General features: G+C 42.0%; 2 protein-coding genes across 3 annotated transcripts; one reads left to right on the plus strand and one right to left on the minus strand.

Annotated features, from left to right (window-relative positions):
* Positions 1-1,248: 1,248 nt before the first annotated feature.
* On the plus strand, positions 1,249-6,245 carry rmdn3 (regulator of microtubule dynamics 3). The gene is made up of 12 exons (XM_071413268.1): positions 1,249-2,105; positions 2,270-2,450; positions 2,581-2,721; positions 3,596-3,917; positions 4,054-4,156; positions 4,240-4,300; positions 4,390-4,465; positions 4,619-4,696; positions 4,820-4,918; positions 5,033-5,086; positions 5,207-5,287; positions 5,383-6,245. The coding sequence occupies exons 1-12, from the start codon at positions 1,889-1,891 to the stop codon at positions 5,464-5,466; spliced, it is 1,497 nt and encodes a 498-aa protein (XP_071269369.1). The 5' UTR covers positions 1,249-1,888; the 3' UTR covers positions 5,467-6,245.
* Positions 6,246-6,479: 234 nt separating this feature from the next.
* rad51 (RAD51 recombinase) lies at positions 6,480-10,318 on the minus strand. Of its 2 annotated transcripts, none has more exons than XM_071413271.1 (10): positions 10,181-10,318; positions 9,515-9,631; positions 9,204-9,341; positions 8,957-9,074; positions 8,749-8,840; positions 8,500-8,594; positions 8,183-8,296; positions 7,698-7,827; positions 7,386-7,507; positions 6,480-7,212 (listed from the first exon to the last, which is right to left on the minus strand). In XM_071413271.1, the coding sequence occupies exons 2-10, from the start codon at positions 9,599-9,601 to the stop codon at positions 7,089-7,091; spliced, it is 1,020 nt and encodes a 339-aa protein (XP_071269372.1). In that variant the 5' UTR covers positions 9,602-9,631; positions 10,181-10,318; the 3' UTR covers positions 6,480-7,088. The 2 variants fall into 2 exon arrangements, with proteins under 2 accessions (XP_071269372.1, XP_071269373.1); XM_071413272.1 differs by having other exon boundaries at positions 9,515-9,628; positions 10,181-10,283.
* Between the last annotated feature and the right edge of the window lie 5,938 nt (positions 10,319-16,256).

Consider the following 16,256-nt stretch of genomic DNA (forward strand, 5'->3'; position numbering starts at 1 on the left):
AACTCACTAAACACAAATGCTTATTTTGTAAATGATGTCTGAGTGCGCCCCTGGCTATCCATACATTTTAAAAACAATAAAATTGTTATGTTCTGTTAATTACTGATGTCCCCTTTAAGAATGGAGCACCCTTGGTCATGCGCAGGTTGTTCTATGTTATTCTGGTACTAACTCATTTCAGTAAATGTGAAGCTCCAGTTCCATTTCTTGTATTCAGAGTCTTTCTTATTATATAAATAAGTAATAAGAGCTAAGACACTACAAAAATGGTGCCACCTTTGTTTAATAGAAGGAATTTGAGATGATTTATACTTCAGTATATTTAGAACCAAATACTTCTACTCAAGTGGTATTTTAAAAGGTGACTTACTTTTACTTGAGTAAATTTTGATTAAGGTAACTATACATTTTACTCAAGTATGACAATTGGGTACTTTTTCCACCACTGCATGTCGCTCTCAACATATGCATAAATCAATGATGAAAATAGAAATAGGCTACTTACCAGGCAGAATAGTGCACTGATGAGTATCTATGTATCCTTACAAAAACTTCCACACAGAGAGACATCAAAAAGTCCAACATCTGAGATAAATAACACTCTGGTTGCTTCAGATGAGGGAGCTAACTGGGTGAGTTGTTTGTGCACTGATTAAAATCAATGACAAGTCAACAGACACTATCTTTAATATCCTTTAGCTCTATGCTACAGTAAAATGACAGATTGTTTTAAACTCTGTCTGTGAACTTGTCATTCGGTGCTGAGGAAATATTACTGGAAAACCCAAAAGATATTGAAAAACATGTTTTCCTAGATCCATTTTCACTCACCAAATTAGTTTTGAGGTTTCTCCAACCCTTTTGCTGGACAGCTAACCTCATGTAGATTTTCACTCCATCTCCAGTTTTAAGTAAACTAATTCTTATCAACTAGCTAATTATTAGAATCAGGTGTGCTAAACTAGGGTTGGAGCAAAAACCACAGGACGGTAGCTCTCCAGCAATAGGTTTGGATTGCACTGGTCTAGTTCAATCACATGTGCTACAAACAAATGCTACACTGGAAAAGTAGCCTAAATGATAAACACAAAGAATATAATTGACTTGCAAGAACCTTACCTATCATAAAACTGATGTTTGGTGGTGGTAATTTAAATAGCTGGTTAACATCATTTTTGGTAGCATAATAAATCTCCCAAAGACCTTTAGAAACGTTTATGGAAACATCGTTTCTCGACGGAATTATTCATATGTGACACGTTTCATGGAGTCCAGCATTTTTATCGTCCCCCTCGGCACAGATCGAAATGCAAGCGAAAGTGGCGTTTTTAAGGTTACTGTTCTTACATTATACCGTTTAAACGTATCTTATCAGCAGACGGGAATAGAGTAGGTAGCTAGCTAAAATAATTTAAGGACATTCTCCTGAAAGGATTGCTAGTTGTCACACTGTCAGTAGTACCACGATGCGAGCGTCTTGTTTTGACAACTAGAGCCGAGGGTGACGATATTAATCGTTCCTAACTAGCTAACATTGCTTGCTAGCAGATCTTTATTTTTTTACAGCAAATGCTAAATATTGATTAACAAAGCTAAAGATGTCAGCTAGCTTGACGTTATTGATTGCAAGATAGCTAGCTAACCTTACAATTCAGCGTTTATTTCACTGTATCTATGCTAGTAAGTAAGCTAGCTGTCAGATCATTTCGAAAGCAAAAGTGGGTAATGTTATCAATATCGCTACCATGAGGGTTTTCGAGACGGACAGAAAGTTATTGCCAGTTACCCTATAAGTCATTTATCTAGCTAGCTAGCTAGACATTTATCAATAGACCAAGGCAATTATCAAACAAAATCTTATTTAGCTAAGTTATCTAAAGAAGTTGCTATGGTCCCAATTTGGCACAACATGAAGCCGTTAGGGAGAAATTGGATGATAGGACTGGGTGTAGGAGCCACCGCGGGTGTAGGCTTGATTACATTAATAATCTACAAAGAAATTAGTAGAAGAAGATCTCAAACATTATTACTCCAGACTAACCCCCCTGAGTACTTGATAGACAGCCCAGATGGAGCACCCCTTCAGATGGAGTCACTTGAACAAGGTAGGTGGTAAGCACTGCATGGCATAGCAGCATAATCTGAGACTGTCCGTTTGTGTGTGTCCAGCTGTCTGCACCTGTGTAATGAGTATCTTTGCAATGGTGTGTGTCTATACACCCCCCCAGACAACCTAGCTATATCTCTTCTGTCTCCGTTTGTCCCTCAGAGGTGGTGGCCCAGCAGCAGGCCCTGGAGGCGGTGGTGCAGGGGCTGTCCCCTGAGCAGCAGGTGGAGCTGAGGAACCAACTGGATGAGGTGCTGACCTGTGTGTCTTCCCTCCGCTTCGAGGTGGCTGAGCTCAGGACCGGCCTGCAGGACATCGCCCAGCAGATTATCCAGGATGTCAAGTGAGTGGTGGTGGCCACATGGGTTCACCAAGTGGACACTGAATCTAGGATATATCATGTTTCAGGTTTTTTGTTCAGTGTCTTTTGTTCAAGACATGTATGTTGAATGTCTCTTTGCTGCTCTGTGCAGGAAGGGTGTTGAGGATAGCCAGAGGGCACGCAGACGCCGCCACATCATCAGCCATCGGGAACGCACTGACTCCATGAGCTCCAGCTCCATCTATTTCTCTGCCAGTCAAGGCGTGTATGGAGGGGAGACCAGCGAGGGAGGGTAAGATCAGCATGGACTGCAATCACTGCATGGGATAGATAGCATTGTAAGAACATGAGCATAGGGCTAATTGTCCAAGAGCCACCCACCAAAAAAGGCTTCAGAAAAGGCATTCTGTGACCCAGAAAACAACCTCAAAGTTTCAACATCATTACATACATAATTTTATGAATATGAACACTGTGTGGTTCAAACTTGTAAAATGTTACTCACATTTTGTTGTCCATGCTTGCAGAAAGCAAGGTATGTACTAGACCTGAGGAATCTGAAATAATACGAGATAAAAAGCTGTTGAAAGCTGTTCAGATGCCAGAACAGCGCTTTATGTAGCTGTCGGGACCTTAAATGTTTTGTGAGCTGTATTATCTAGAAAACGTTGTGCTGTCTTTTAGTTTGGCTAGCAGGCAAAACAACGATGTCCCTTGTAGGCTAAATACACCTGCCAAAATGTCTTAGATTAACTGAGAACCACTGTATATGGTTAAAACATTTCTTTGTTTTGGGGTTCAACTGGATCATTGAAGGATCGGTAACGTGTTGCTTGAGCTTATGCAAGGATGAGCACTGATCTCACATAGTTCTGTGAGGCAGTGTGCAACAAAATTAACCAAGGTGAAACATGGCAATGTCAGAACATTACTAGGGAAATTACACAAGATGCGCAATAATTTTGCGACAAAAAATCTTCACTTTTATTAAACATAACTAATGTGCAACTTTTACAAGTTTGAAACCGTGTTCATAACATTACCTATGTAATATTTTTGACATTTTGCAGTTTTGTCTCCTGGGTCACAGAACAACACCATTTTGGTGGGTGGCCCTTGGACTATACTTTTGTAGTGACCTTAACTGTCTGCCTATACTGTCGCAGGTACTCCACCGCCAACGCTGAGTCAGACTACACGGATCGGGACACGGATCGGGAGACCGACAAGGAGGCGGAAAGAGAGCCGGAGGAGGAATCCGATGAGGACAAGAGCTGTGCCACGACCATCACTCTACGCCAGGAGGACTCCCAGGAGGAGGGAGAGGAACCACAGGAGGAAGACGAAGAGGAGGAGATGTTGGAGGTGATGGCTGAAGTGCCAAGTGGGGAGTTGGCATTACTCCTGGCCCAGAGTGATATCCTTCATATGGGTGATGCTAGGCTGAAGGCAGAGGGCTTCCATCTGCTCCTTGCCAACAAGCTACAGGTCAGCCCAAATTAAAGGAGTCTGAGAATGTGGATCTTTTGTGGCAAATTTTGTTTTCATGTTGCTGAAGTTGTTAAAATAATTTTTTTTCAGTCTAGCTACATCTGTCATATCTTTTTTTTTTTTGTGATACCAGTATGGCGACAGCAGGGAGTTTCTATGGCGACTGGCCCGTGCCTACAGTGACATGTATGATTCTACTGAGGACAAGCAGGAGAAGAAGTCTTATGCAGAACAAGGTAAAGAAAACGTTTGATTTTGTCGTGAACTCTCACTTTAACATGCACTGTCAGATGGTTTGCTTTTGACCTTTTCTCCACAGGTCGTGAAGAAGCAGAGTTCGCTCTAAAGAAGAATGGCCTGAATGCGGAATGTCACAAGTGGTGAGTCACTGAAAACCGTCAGAGATGTTGTGCTGACCCTTTGCAAAATGGTAAGATATATATTTTTAATCTCTTTCAATACTCCACAGGTTTGCTGTTCTCACAGGCCTTACCTCCCAATACGAGACTATGCATAGCAAACTGAAAAGCAGTCACATTCTAAAGGTGTGTTTTTGTTACTCTATTCAGAATCCTATTGGAATAATGTCATCCAAGTCCTCCGTTCATAAAGTCTAATCTATATCAGAAAACAATTGTGAATGTCACCGGTAAACAATAAAAGTGACTTTTGTATGCACTATTCACCCTTTCTGCTAGGAGCATTTAGACCGAGCGATTGCCCTTAGGGACGATGACCCACTGTGTTTCTACCTATTGGGGCGCTGGTGTTATGAGGTAAGCAGAACAAGCTTTTTATCCCAAATCCTTATCTTGGGACTTGACTTAAAAACAACCATACAACCAGTCCTATGCTAACTAAAATGTGCCGCCGTGTTCCCTATCCTTTTTCCTCTGTAGGTTTCCACTCTTGGCTGGCTGGAGAGGAAGGCAGCAGCTGCCTTGTATGACAATCCACCAACATCTACTCTCGACGACGCCCTTGGAAACTTCCTCAAGGTACTTAATCAGTTGCCCAAAGCCAAATCGACTGCTAGCCTCTATACAGAATATTTTTTTTTTTTTTAATGTTTTGTCAGTTTTATTTTTTTATTCCACCTTGTTTGATTTCAGGCAGAGGAGCTGAACCCAGGATTCTCCAAGACAGTAAGACTTTACATCGCCAAGGTATTGGAAATACAATTCTGTAGACAAGATCAATTAAACAGTGGATTTCTCCAGTTTGTAACTTTTACACTAGTTAACTTTTCTGATCCTGATTGTCCTCTTGGTGGTTTTGATTTCTAGTGTCACAAGGAGCTGGGGAATGTGTCGGAGGCCAAAAACTGGGCCCTGTTGGCGTTGAAGATGCCTAGTGGCTCCAGTGAGGTAAGCAGACATTTCTTTGGGATGGAGATGAGCATTCACTGTGCACACAGGGTTGACTTTGCTAGGCAGCACTTACCTTTGTTTTCATTCTTTAGGAGGATAGTGCTAAGTTGGAGGCAGAGCTGGGAGCCTTGATTGACAAAGCGACTGAGCTTTCTCTCGACGGTGGGGACAAATAGGGCAGGACACAGCAGTTGCCACTGGATGGCCATTGGCAAACTAGTCCGCTCATCACAGGCCACCCAATCAGCTGTGTACTAGAAACATCTACCGACAACTTTCCCTCTCCTCAGTACGCCAAGTAGATATTCAACTTCCTATGTCACTGAATCAATATGGAGTGAGCTTTTTATATTGCAGTCAGTACCTTTTTCCAGAATGATCTTTGCCTTTTTCACTTTTCACAAATGTACTTTGTTTTCAAAGCACTTTCATCTAACCGGTACTACTGTAATTTAGCATGTTTGGTTGTTGACCAAATGTGTGCATTGTGTGGAGAGTAACTTAGATCGGACTAATCCCCCTGTACAAACATCAGCCCTACCGTTGTTTAGATGGTGTTGTGAAAATGTTGACAACTTATTCTAAATGTAAAATCAAATTGGATTAAAACATGTCCTGAAAATCATTTAGCATGATTATTAAGATTTAGTGCGTAATGTTTCAATGAACTAAGCCCAGTCTTAAGTCCATGTAATAGCATTTTAGAACAAGCATGGACCCTTAGGTTATCTACTTTAATTCCAGAGTGTTATGCTGCCTTTGATTTGTTTGAGAAAATGTTTACCTTTGATTATTTATTTTTGTTTGTTAAAAGATAATGTTTACTTAGCACTCATTGCATTTATATTCCTCCATTTGTTGGTTTCAATAGGGCGCTTAACATTCAAATACAATTCCTGTAAGTGAGAATGTGTTCGCAGTCAACTTACCTGGTGAAATAAAGTCCTTTAATGAATGTCATGGTTTGAGAAGCTTTTTACTCTACTGATCCCGATACTATAGGAAGGATTTACTTGCAGTATATTCGAGGACTTTAGCTAAATGCATATATAAAATTAATCTTTGTTTATCCACTGTCGTATGGTAATCTGTTGCCAAAAAGGATCAACAATTCCTTGGTATTGGTCATTAGTTGACAAATAATTAATTTCCCAATTCAGAATTCAAATAACTTCAGATGTAGACCAGAGACAGGGTATCCTAATGATCAAATGTTTTAATACAATGCATCTTATACAGAAAGTATAGTTCTGTAATGGATAGGGAAAATGGAGTGTCAAGGAGTCTGTACTGGTATGTTTACTCAAACATCTGCTCTTAATAATAGAATAGATCTGATATACAGTGGGAATGTCAAATCCAAACAATGGTTGTAATGAAGAACACTTGTAGAAAACTAGACATCCTTGACACACCGAAGTCACAATACAACACATTTCTTAAATAATAAGTCCATATCCTCCAGTGGAGTTAATTCTTCTTGTATTATCTTAAGTCTATTGGGTTGGTGAAAAAAATTCCACACATTTGTGAAGCTGAGCTCACTCTGGTTCTCAAAGCTTCATAGGGCCATACAGATCTGTATACAGTGTTGGCCTAAGCATGTTCCTCAGGGCAATAGACAACACTCCATGCAAAGTACCCATTATGGCCAGCATCTCCCATATTAGCCCTTACCTCAGGGAAGTGTACACAGCATAAAAGAGCTGCCATTGTGCAAGTCTACAGTGGCGGGTGAGGGGCATGGCCTCATGAAATACAGCCATGCTCTCACCCCTTGGCATGGTTCCAGCTGAGCTCAGTCCTTGGCATCACCCACCCCGTCTGCGTTGATGGCAAACATGGCTTCAGACTCAGGGAGGCAGGGCGAGTCATAGATTTTGCAGATCCTCGTCTCCCCACGGCCTTTCCTCAAGTACAGTCTAAAAACAAGGAGAGGTTTAGCTAGATAGCTAAATTGCTCTAGAACACCAGGGGCTTAAGTGGTATGCTATGTTAGAAACCATTAGAACGTAACAGATAGGGAACAGAATGTAAAAAACTGACCCCCATTCTTTATTCTGCAAAGCCAAATGGGGTCAATGGAGCTACTCACCGTGTAGTGGACGCATGTGCCATGATGTTGCCACCGATGGGTTTTTTAGGGTCTGCCGAGAACATAGCAGCACCGTCTACCTGGGCCACCACCTGATTGGTTATCACTACGGCAACGCCAAACTGACAAGACGAGAGAGACAAAGTTTAGCATTATGACCGTACTGTGAAGAGAGTTGTGCATACACAATGTGCCAATAAAGTAGCGTTCAGAACATTACTGACAAATGTATTTCATTAGATCAACACCTGAGTCATGGATAAGGAATTCAGCAAACAGACAAAGCCCCTGTAATTCTAACCCTGGCCTTACCTCATCTGCTAGCCTCAGCAGCATTCTCAGGAAGCGTCCCAGGTGGCCTTGCCGTGCAGCAAGCTCTCCCCTCCCTGAGTAGTCTGTCCTGTAGAGGGCCATGGCACTGTCCACTATCAGCATGGCATACCTGAGAAAGAGACCTATAGCGTTGCAGACTGGGTGACCAGAGGGTAGTGGCCTTATTCCAGATCACTTCAATTCATGTCATAAGCAATACTATCAACATGGAAGGAAAACAAGGAATGTGAGAAATAGAAAAACATTTGAAGGATCAGAACCCTCAGGAACAGGGTTAAGGGAGGGATAGATAGATCGAGGGGAGGCAGGGATGGATAGAGGGGAGTATGGATAGATAGGGGGGAGGATGGATGAGGGATAGGGGGGAGGATGGCTGGATGAGGGATAGGGGGGAGGATGCATGGGGGATAGGGGGAAGGTGGATATACGGGTGGGTGGATAGAGGGTGGGAGGGGGGGTCTGACCTAGACTCTGCCATCATGGCTGAGGCTTGGTAAAGCAGCTGGGTCTGGTGGTCTGTGTTAAAGGCTCTAGCGTAGGCTACGTTGTCCAGAACGTCACTCCCAACAAGTCCATACCTAATAAAAAAACAACAGTACATTCTAGTGTGGTACAGATTTCTGAAGGAAGTACAGCATGTATTATGGTAACTCTCTGAACAGACAGAAATTAATGTGCGTTATTCCTGTAGTGGAATAGTTGCTCCAAATTTCACTCTGTCAGTGTCATATAACCCAGTAGTTACTCCATTGTTATTGTGTTGGTCCATGAGAGAACTCACCTCTCTGCTACAGCCAGTAACCTCTCTGGTCTGAAGGTCCCCTCAGTGTCAATGTACATGGCTTTGCCCTCTCCACCACCCTGGTCAATGGGCAACTGAGTTGGGGGAAAACATTACAGAACAAGAACACAAACAATGTCCTGAGAGTGCTATTGTCATAAGATGTCAGCAGATGTGATTTGGATGAGATAGGAGTATACAGCCAAGTCTACCTTTGTTAGTGCTAAATAATGTCATCATGGCAAGTACCTGACAGGTGACTGCAAGGGTGTGGCACAGTTGCGTCTTTCCTGTCCGGAACTCTCCAAACATCTCTGTGATGGAGCCCGTCTCTATCCCACCTGAAAGAGAGTGAGAAAGCCTTTCATACCCATGATAGTGACAAATAAAAATGGGCAAGTGGAAAAACAGAGTCATGACTAAGGTTCTAATTAACTGGTAGAGACCCCAGCCTCACCCTGTAACAGCTTGTCCAGCTCTTTGGACCCAGTGGAGATCTGGATGATTTCAGCTCTGCGTTGGTGGAACTCTGTTGCTGTGGTGAAGCCCATGGGCACTAGTTTGGCAGCTTCAGCCTGAAGGAGTTACCATAGAGGTATAGGAACATCATTCAGTCATAATAGCAGGCCTAACATCAGCTGTGGGCAACACAAAATGAACAGAAAATAAAAACTCAAGAGATTGGTAAATGAAGGTGACCTAACCAGGACTTTGTCTGCTTTGGCCTCACTGATCCCCTTGATGTTGAGCAGCTCCTTCTTGGGGGCATAGGCCACTGCCTCAATGGTGTGGAACCCTGCATCCTCCAGTTTCTTTAGGTCACTGGCACTGATGCCACATTGCTGTGTGGAAAAATGCAAATTACACTACCATCATGCATTTGACGTTTAGACATTTTAATATTGATCATCAGTTCAGCCTAGTACAGGGAATATCCTCAGTTAATATCAGCCAAACACACATCTAATACTGTACCCAGATAAATTAGTATGGGCATAAATGCTCCAACACCTACCTCAAGTCTGCTCAGTGGCTGTGGTCCAAAGCTCTCCTCCTCTACCTCTGCCTCTGCCTCTACCCTGGCCTCGCTTCTCATAGCCATCTCTTTTTATGGACAGGCGAGGTATGTCTGCTAAGTTCATAAAATAAGTTGTTTTCACAGAGGATGAAACTGAAAGGCATATAGTCGTTTCCTTCTGTGTTAGTTACTGAGACACACTCATATGCTATTCAACTTGATCAAGACAGGGTTGTTTTCTTGTTGGAATGTAATCCAAAATTATTCTAGTTAGCTAACGTTAGTTTACACAACTGGAAATTGCAACTGACTTGCTAACTTAGTCAAGTTGTTGATGACTTTTTCGCATCTTGTTATCACATATAAAAATGTACTTGAACATATAAGACTTAACTAGATAGGTGTTGTAGTGATTTTCTTTTACTAACGTTAAATACTGGACTTGAACAGTCTTTGAATACGACCGATATTGTGTTATGAAACGTAGCTAGCTTACGCTATTTGTTCAGCTGAGCCAACAATGAAATGGTCTGTGACTTGGTTTACATGTACTTCACTAACGCTGACTGAGTTATCCACATTTCGCTCAAAATAGTCGCTAGCTTAGGTTAATTTAAAGTGATGAATAGGATGTCCAATGTTACAACAACAGCGTCCACTTACCACCAGTTTCTCTTGCTTTCCTTGAACAAAAATCTCCCGCTCGCAAATCAACTTAGCTATTGAGCGTGCTACGTAAATACGCTGTCCTTTCATTCGAGGGCTGGGTTTTCACTAGTAACCACAGCCACAAAGTTGGTCAAAACAAAATTCGCTCTTTGGTCTTAATAATTCAAGGTTAGACATACAGCTAGAAGTATGTGAGTATGGTTAGGGTTCAAATCAAATTTTAAGAAGAGAAACTGTAGAAATATGCGGGGTTTATGACTTTGTGTCTGTGGTAACTAGTGACGACAGAGCGCTGGGATTCTACTTCATCTCTAATATAATAGTGGTACGCAAACAAACGTTAGAGATGCATGCCGCCACCTACTGTACCCGGGTGTAAAGTCAACCACAGATCACAGATATAATAATTGAAGTAACCGAACATTAAATGTCCAATGCAGCCTTTTTATGACAATATCAAATAATTTCTGGGTAACAATTAAGTGTGATTGTTTTTCAATTCAAATAGTGAAATAGAAACAAAAATAGCTTCTGCGCAAAGACGAATTTCTCAACAAAGAATTTTGTTAGGACTGTCTTGGAGTGGTCTGAGTGGGGAGGGGAAAACTGAAAACTAGCTGATATTGGCAGAGAGGTTTGGAACTCTCTTTCTTATAGACCTATTAACTAATTTACTGCCTGGCAATGTCACCAGGCAGGCAAAAACTCCATCCCACCAAAACAGGCTGAAATTTCAGGTGGTCCTTTCAAACAGCTCTTACACTAAAGGGGCATTATCGTCATTTTCACAATTTGTCAGTATTATTCCAACCTCATTCTGTAGAAATATATATAAAACACAGGAAAATCACGTTGTTGACTGCAATGGGCCTTTAAGAAAACCTAACCCTCCTACTCCTACCTGATCCTGCACTACTAAGAAAATAAAAAAGAGCCCTACTAACTTCTAACAAACCCTTCCAACCCCACCCCATCCAACCTCGATAACCCTACACATTAATCTTTCCCTCTCTTCCACATACAACAATACAATAGCACACGCTCCATAGTTTCATCAACCATATACACCGGCCGTACAGAAACCATTCACATGCTTGCCAACCAAATGTAAAAACACGTTAAATGTACAATGTCCTAGGCGCAACCGAGCAAACACCACCTCTTCCTTCCTAAACTGACCTTTGAATCTTGGTCCACCAACCTTTCTTTGGAGGGCATATAAATGCCGGCATTTGGCTCGGAGTCCCAACTCTTCTGCCACACAAAATGGCTCTGATCTTACATTTGGCATCACCTCTACCTAGTGGAGCACGAATATCAATTTTAACTTGTGTTAAAGCCCTTTTGGCTATATATTTTAGCAACAAGATATAAGATAAACAGAGTAGCAGCAGCTTGTATGTGAGTGAGTGTGCGAGTGTGTAGAGTCAGTATAAATGTATGTGCATATTATGTGTGAATGAGAAGATGATGGAGTGTGTGTGTGAGTGTGTAGGACCCTGTGAGTGTGCATAGAGACAGTGCAAAAATAAAGATACAAGGTTAACTCAAATAGTCCGTGTAGCTATTTTGTTAGCTATTAAGCAGTGGTATTGTTTGGGGTTAGAAGCTATTCAAAAGCCTGTTGGTGTCAGACTTGATGCTCCGGTACCGCTAGCCGTGCGGAAGCAGAGAGAATAGTCTATGGCTTTAACGATTTTCCGGGACTTCCTTCCACCCTGCCTGATATACACCATACACAAAGGTATGTGGACACCCCTTTAAATGAGTGGATTCTGCTATTTCAGCCACACCCGTTGCTGACAGGTATATAAAATCGAGCACACAGCCATGCAATCTCCATAGTCAAACATTGGCAGAATGGCCTTACTGAAGAGCTCAGTGACTTTCAACTTGGCACCGTCATAGGATGCCACCTTTCCAACAAGTCAGTAGGTCACATTTCTGCCCTGCTAGAGCTGCCCCGGTCAACTGTAAGTGCTGTTAGTGTGAAGTGGAAACATCTAGTAGATGCAACAACGGCTCAGCCACGAAGTGGTAGGCCACACAAGCTCACGGAAGGGGACCGCCGAGTGCTGAAGCTTGTAAAGAACGTCTGTCCTTTGTTGCAACACTCACTACCGAGTTCCAAACTGCCTCTGGAAGCAATGTAAGCACAATAACTGTTTGTCGGGAGCTTCATGAAATGGGTTTCCATGGCCGAGCAGCTGCACACAAGCATAAGATCACCATGCGCAATGCCAGGCGTCGGCTAGAGTGGTGTAAAACTTGTCGCCATTGGACTCTGGAGCAGTGGAAACGCCTTCTCTGGAGTGATGAATCAAGCTTCACCATCTGGCAGTCCGATGGACAAATCTGGGTTTGGCGGATGCCAGGAGAACGCTACCTGCCCCAATGCATAGTGCCAACTGTAAAGTTTGGTGGAGGAGGAATAATGGTTCGGGCGAGGCCCCTTAGTTCCAGTGAAGGGAAATCTTAATGCTACAGCATACAATGACATTCTACACGATTTTGTGCTTCCAACTTTGTGGCAACAGTTTGGGGAAGGCCCTTTCCTGTTTCAGCATCACAATGCCCCTGTGCACAAAGTGAGATCCATACAGAAATGGTTTGTCAAGATTGGTGTGGAAGAACTTGACTGGCCTGCAGAGTCCTGACCTCAACTCCATCGAAACACCTTTGCGATGAATTGGAACGCCGACTGCGAGCCAGGCCTAATCGCCCAACATCAGTGCCCGACCTACTAATGGTCTTGTGGCTGAATGGAAGCAAGTCCCTGCAGAAATGTTCCAACATCTAGTGGAAAGCCTTTCCAGAAGAGTGGAGGCTGTTATAGCAGCAAAGGGGGGACCAACTCCATATTAATGCTCATGATTTTGGAATGAGATGTTCGATGAGCAGGTGTCCACATACTTCTGGTCATGCAGTGTAGATGTCCTGGATGGCAGGGAGCTTGGCCCCAGTAATGTACTGGGCTGTCCGCACCACCCTCTGTAGCGCCATGCGATCGAGGGAGCTGCTATTGCCATACCAGGCAGTGATGCAGCCAGTCAAGATGCTTTCAATTGTAGAGCTGTAGAACCTTTTGAGGATTTGAAGGCCCATGCCAAACTCCTGATGAGGAAGAGGCGCTATCACGCCTTCTTCAAGACTGCGTGTGTTTGGACTATTTTAAGTCTTTAGTGATTTGGACACAGAGGACCTTGAAGCTCTCCACCTGCTCCACTGCAGCCCCGTCAATGTGCATGGGGGTGAGTTCGCCTCCCATTTCCTTTGGGCTAGGATTTGAAAGTGTTGGGTTCTTTTGTACCTCAATGGCTGGGTTGCATCTCTAAATCAAATTCCTCACCGTGTTTCATTCCCTTGATCTGCACCATTTAGAATCTTTCTCTGCACTGATCTAGAAAAACACAGCGTATATGGAAACAAGCAAAATTCAGTGGGCAGGGGGCACTATTATAGCCTATGCTGTTGCTAGTCCTACTCATTACAAATAAGAGACGATGAAGAGGAGACCACTTTAGACTATTGAGATGAAGCCATATGAGCATACCAGTATGTCAATGTAATGATCCTGTTGACTTTCCATACTATGAAATTATGTCGGTATGATTGTCAAAACAATATAACATGATCTGTTTCCCCCATTTGCTCACAGAAAGGGTAATGAAGAGCCAAGTTTACAGACATAACTGTTATCCTAAAGAGGAGAAAACATGTGTAGAAGTTTTATTAACATTTTAATAATGATTGACAATTAAGACAATTTGTTTTATTCCAGCTTTTTTCAGTTGTCAATGTCATTCACTTCATTGTTTTTCTCGAGGCAATCCATCAAAGGTGATATGCAAATGCCAACTTTTACAATACAAGATAACTATTCCTCCCTTAAAATGATACAATAATTATCAAGATGTACAGTAGACAACATTTTAAACTATCACATAGAATACATAATGGGGTGTTTCATGAGCTAAAATAAAAAACTCCCAGAAATGTTCCATATGCTCAAAAAGCTTATTTCTCCAAGTTTTTTCGCATTATTTCTAACTTATTTTGTACATAATGTTTCTGCCACCGTCTCTTATGACCGAAAAGAGCTTCTATATATCAGGACAGCAATTACTCACCCCGTACTGGAAGAATATTTTTTTCCCCTTTAACGAGTCGGACATGAAGGATTTACTCCAGACACCTGACAAGGCTCTCATCCCCGTCATTCGCAGAAGAAAGAGACAGAGATATCGGTGACATAGGTCTGGGTGCCTTGTAAGGATCCGACGGCAAGTGGGTAATCTGCCTTGGAAAATATTTTCCTCGTCATCGACCCTCTGAGGAGAATGTGTCCAAAGTTTCTGATAATTCTGCTTCACTGCTAATATCTGGAAGGACGGCGGACGTAAAGGTAACGTAAAGGTAATGGCGGACTGAACGAAGTTATGTAGAGCACCTCAAGATAAAACATAATATTCGAAATATCTGCTAAATTAGACTAAAATATTAGCACTAAATAATCTGGTGGGTGATAACCTTCAATCTGGATAATAACACAAAACAAATCCTAAGACTAGAGACATTTATCGACAAATATTACGAAAACAAGCAACACCCAAACATGACGGAGAATAAGACAGGGGAACCGAATCAAAAACGAAAACGTGACTCCTCAACCGACACGGATGATCTAATATTCTCAACACCGGCAATGGTAAAGGTCGAAACCGATCTGTTAAAATCAATAAATGACAAACTGGGTATACTTGAATTAGTTAGTAAAGATATAAAAGAGTTGAAGGCAAGCCTAGAGATGAGTGATGAAAAAGCTGCGGCTTTGGAGAAGGAAACACACGCGCTAAAAGGGACGGTCAATAAGATTGAAACCGAAATGAATGAATTTAAAAAGGAGAACAACGTTCTGAAGGAATGCTTACTGGACATACAAACTAGATCCATGAGAGCGAATTTGGTACTTACAGGTATCCAAGAGAAAGAAGGAGAGGTTCCTGAATCTGTAGTTAGAGAGTTCCTTTTTGCAGCGCTTCAGATACCGCGCGAAGTTATCGATAAGATCCAACTTGAACGTGTACACCGCCTCGGACAGAGAGGGCAGAGGTACGAACGCCCAATCGTTGCCAAATTTGCTTCATTTAAAGATAAAATAATGGTTAAAAGCCTGGGTAAAAGACTTGCTGGGACCAAAATTGGCATGAATGATCAGTTTCCGAAAGAAATTGCAGAACGGCGCAAAGTTCTGTATCCAATTTTCAAAGAAAATAGATTAAAAGCGAAACGAGTAGCTCTCGTCATTGATAAACTATATATTGATAACCAGTTGTTCAGAGACACAAAGATTACTCCATGGTTATTTTAAAAATTACAAAGTTCTCATAGATGAGGAAAATAAACACAATTCAAGCCCGGTTACTGATTGTAACAATACAATACAAAATATAGCTTTTCTATAAATCTTCACATATAACTAATTGAACACAAGCACTATTTCTATATAGTGAAGATAAAAACTAAGTAAACAGAAGGCACAGTATGTGTGGATGGTGTGGTGTGTGTTTATTTTTATTTGTTATGTTTGAAAAGTTGAGTGAGTGAGTAATGAAATAGTTGCATATCCCAGAGCCAGTGTATTGCTGTGGGCCGGGTATGAGAGGGCTTTCAATGTTGTTCAGATGATGGATATACTTTTATAATGAATTACACGTCTTATTTATTTATTGTCCTATCATGGGGAACTACATTTTTAAAATAAATTATATCTAATTATTTATTATCCTATTTTAATGGTACGGTCCATGGCCCTATACCCTAGACACCCACATGAATAGCCCAGATACTAAGGAGAAGTCCCTAACTGTTTTATGTGCATGCTGTATGCGGTCTGTATGCAGCCAAAATGAGGTCAGGGACCAAGAGCAGCACTGCCCCCTCAAGATTCTGAGCCTGCTTGGCAGGGTTGGTCCTGCAAAGCCAAAGCCCCCTAAAGGGAGAGCATAATAAACAAGGAAATTCTCAAAGCTGCTAATGAGAACCTTGATGACCTTGTACCTAGCCGGTG

The sequence above is a fragment of the Salvelinus alpinus genome, chromosome 8, assembly GCF_045679555.1.
Source record: "Salvelinus alpinus chromosome 8, SLU_Salpinus.1, whole genome shotgun sequence".
Lineage (NCBI taxonomy): Eukaryota > Metazoa > Chordata > Actinopteri > Salmoniformes > Salmonidae > Salvelinus > Salvelinus alpinus.

What these genes read in the sequence shown, in the direction of transcription:
- rad51 (XM_071413271.1), bottom strand. Translation starts at nt 9,601, where the DNA reads ATGGCTATGAGAAGCGAGGCCAGGGTAGAGGCAGAGGCAGAGGTAGAG. An exon ending in GCTGGACAAGCTGTTACAGG is followed by an intron (nt 8,841 to 8,956) that starts GTGAGGCTGGGG and finishes ACTCTCTTTCAG; the next exon opens with GTGGGATAGAGACGGGCTCC. An exon ending in CCCTTGCAGTCACCTGTCAG is followed by an intron (nt 8,595 to 8,748) that starts GTACTTGCCATG and finishes CCCCCAACTCAG; the next exon opens with TTGCCCATTGACCAGGGTGG.
- rmdn3 (XM_071413268.1), top strand. Translation starts at nt 1,889, where the DNA reads ATGGTCCCAATTTGGCACAACATGAAGCCGTTAGGGAGAAATTGGATG. An exon ending in AAAGCAGTCACATTCTAAAG is followed by an intron (nt 4,466 to 4,618) that starts GTGTGTTTTTGT and finishes CCTTTCTGCTAG; the next exon opens with GAGCATTTAGACCGAGCGAT. An exon ending in TAAGACTTTACATCGCCAAG is followed by an intron (nt 5,087 to 5,206) that starts GTATTGGAAATA and finishes TTTGATTTCTAG; the next exon opens with TGTCACAAGGAGCTGGGGAA.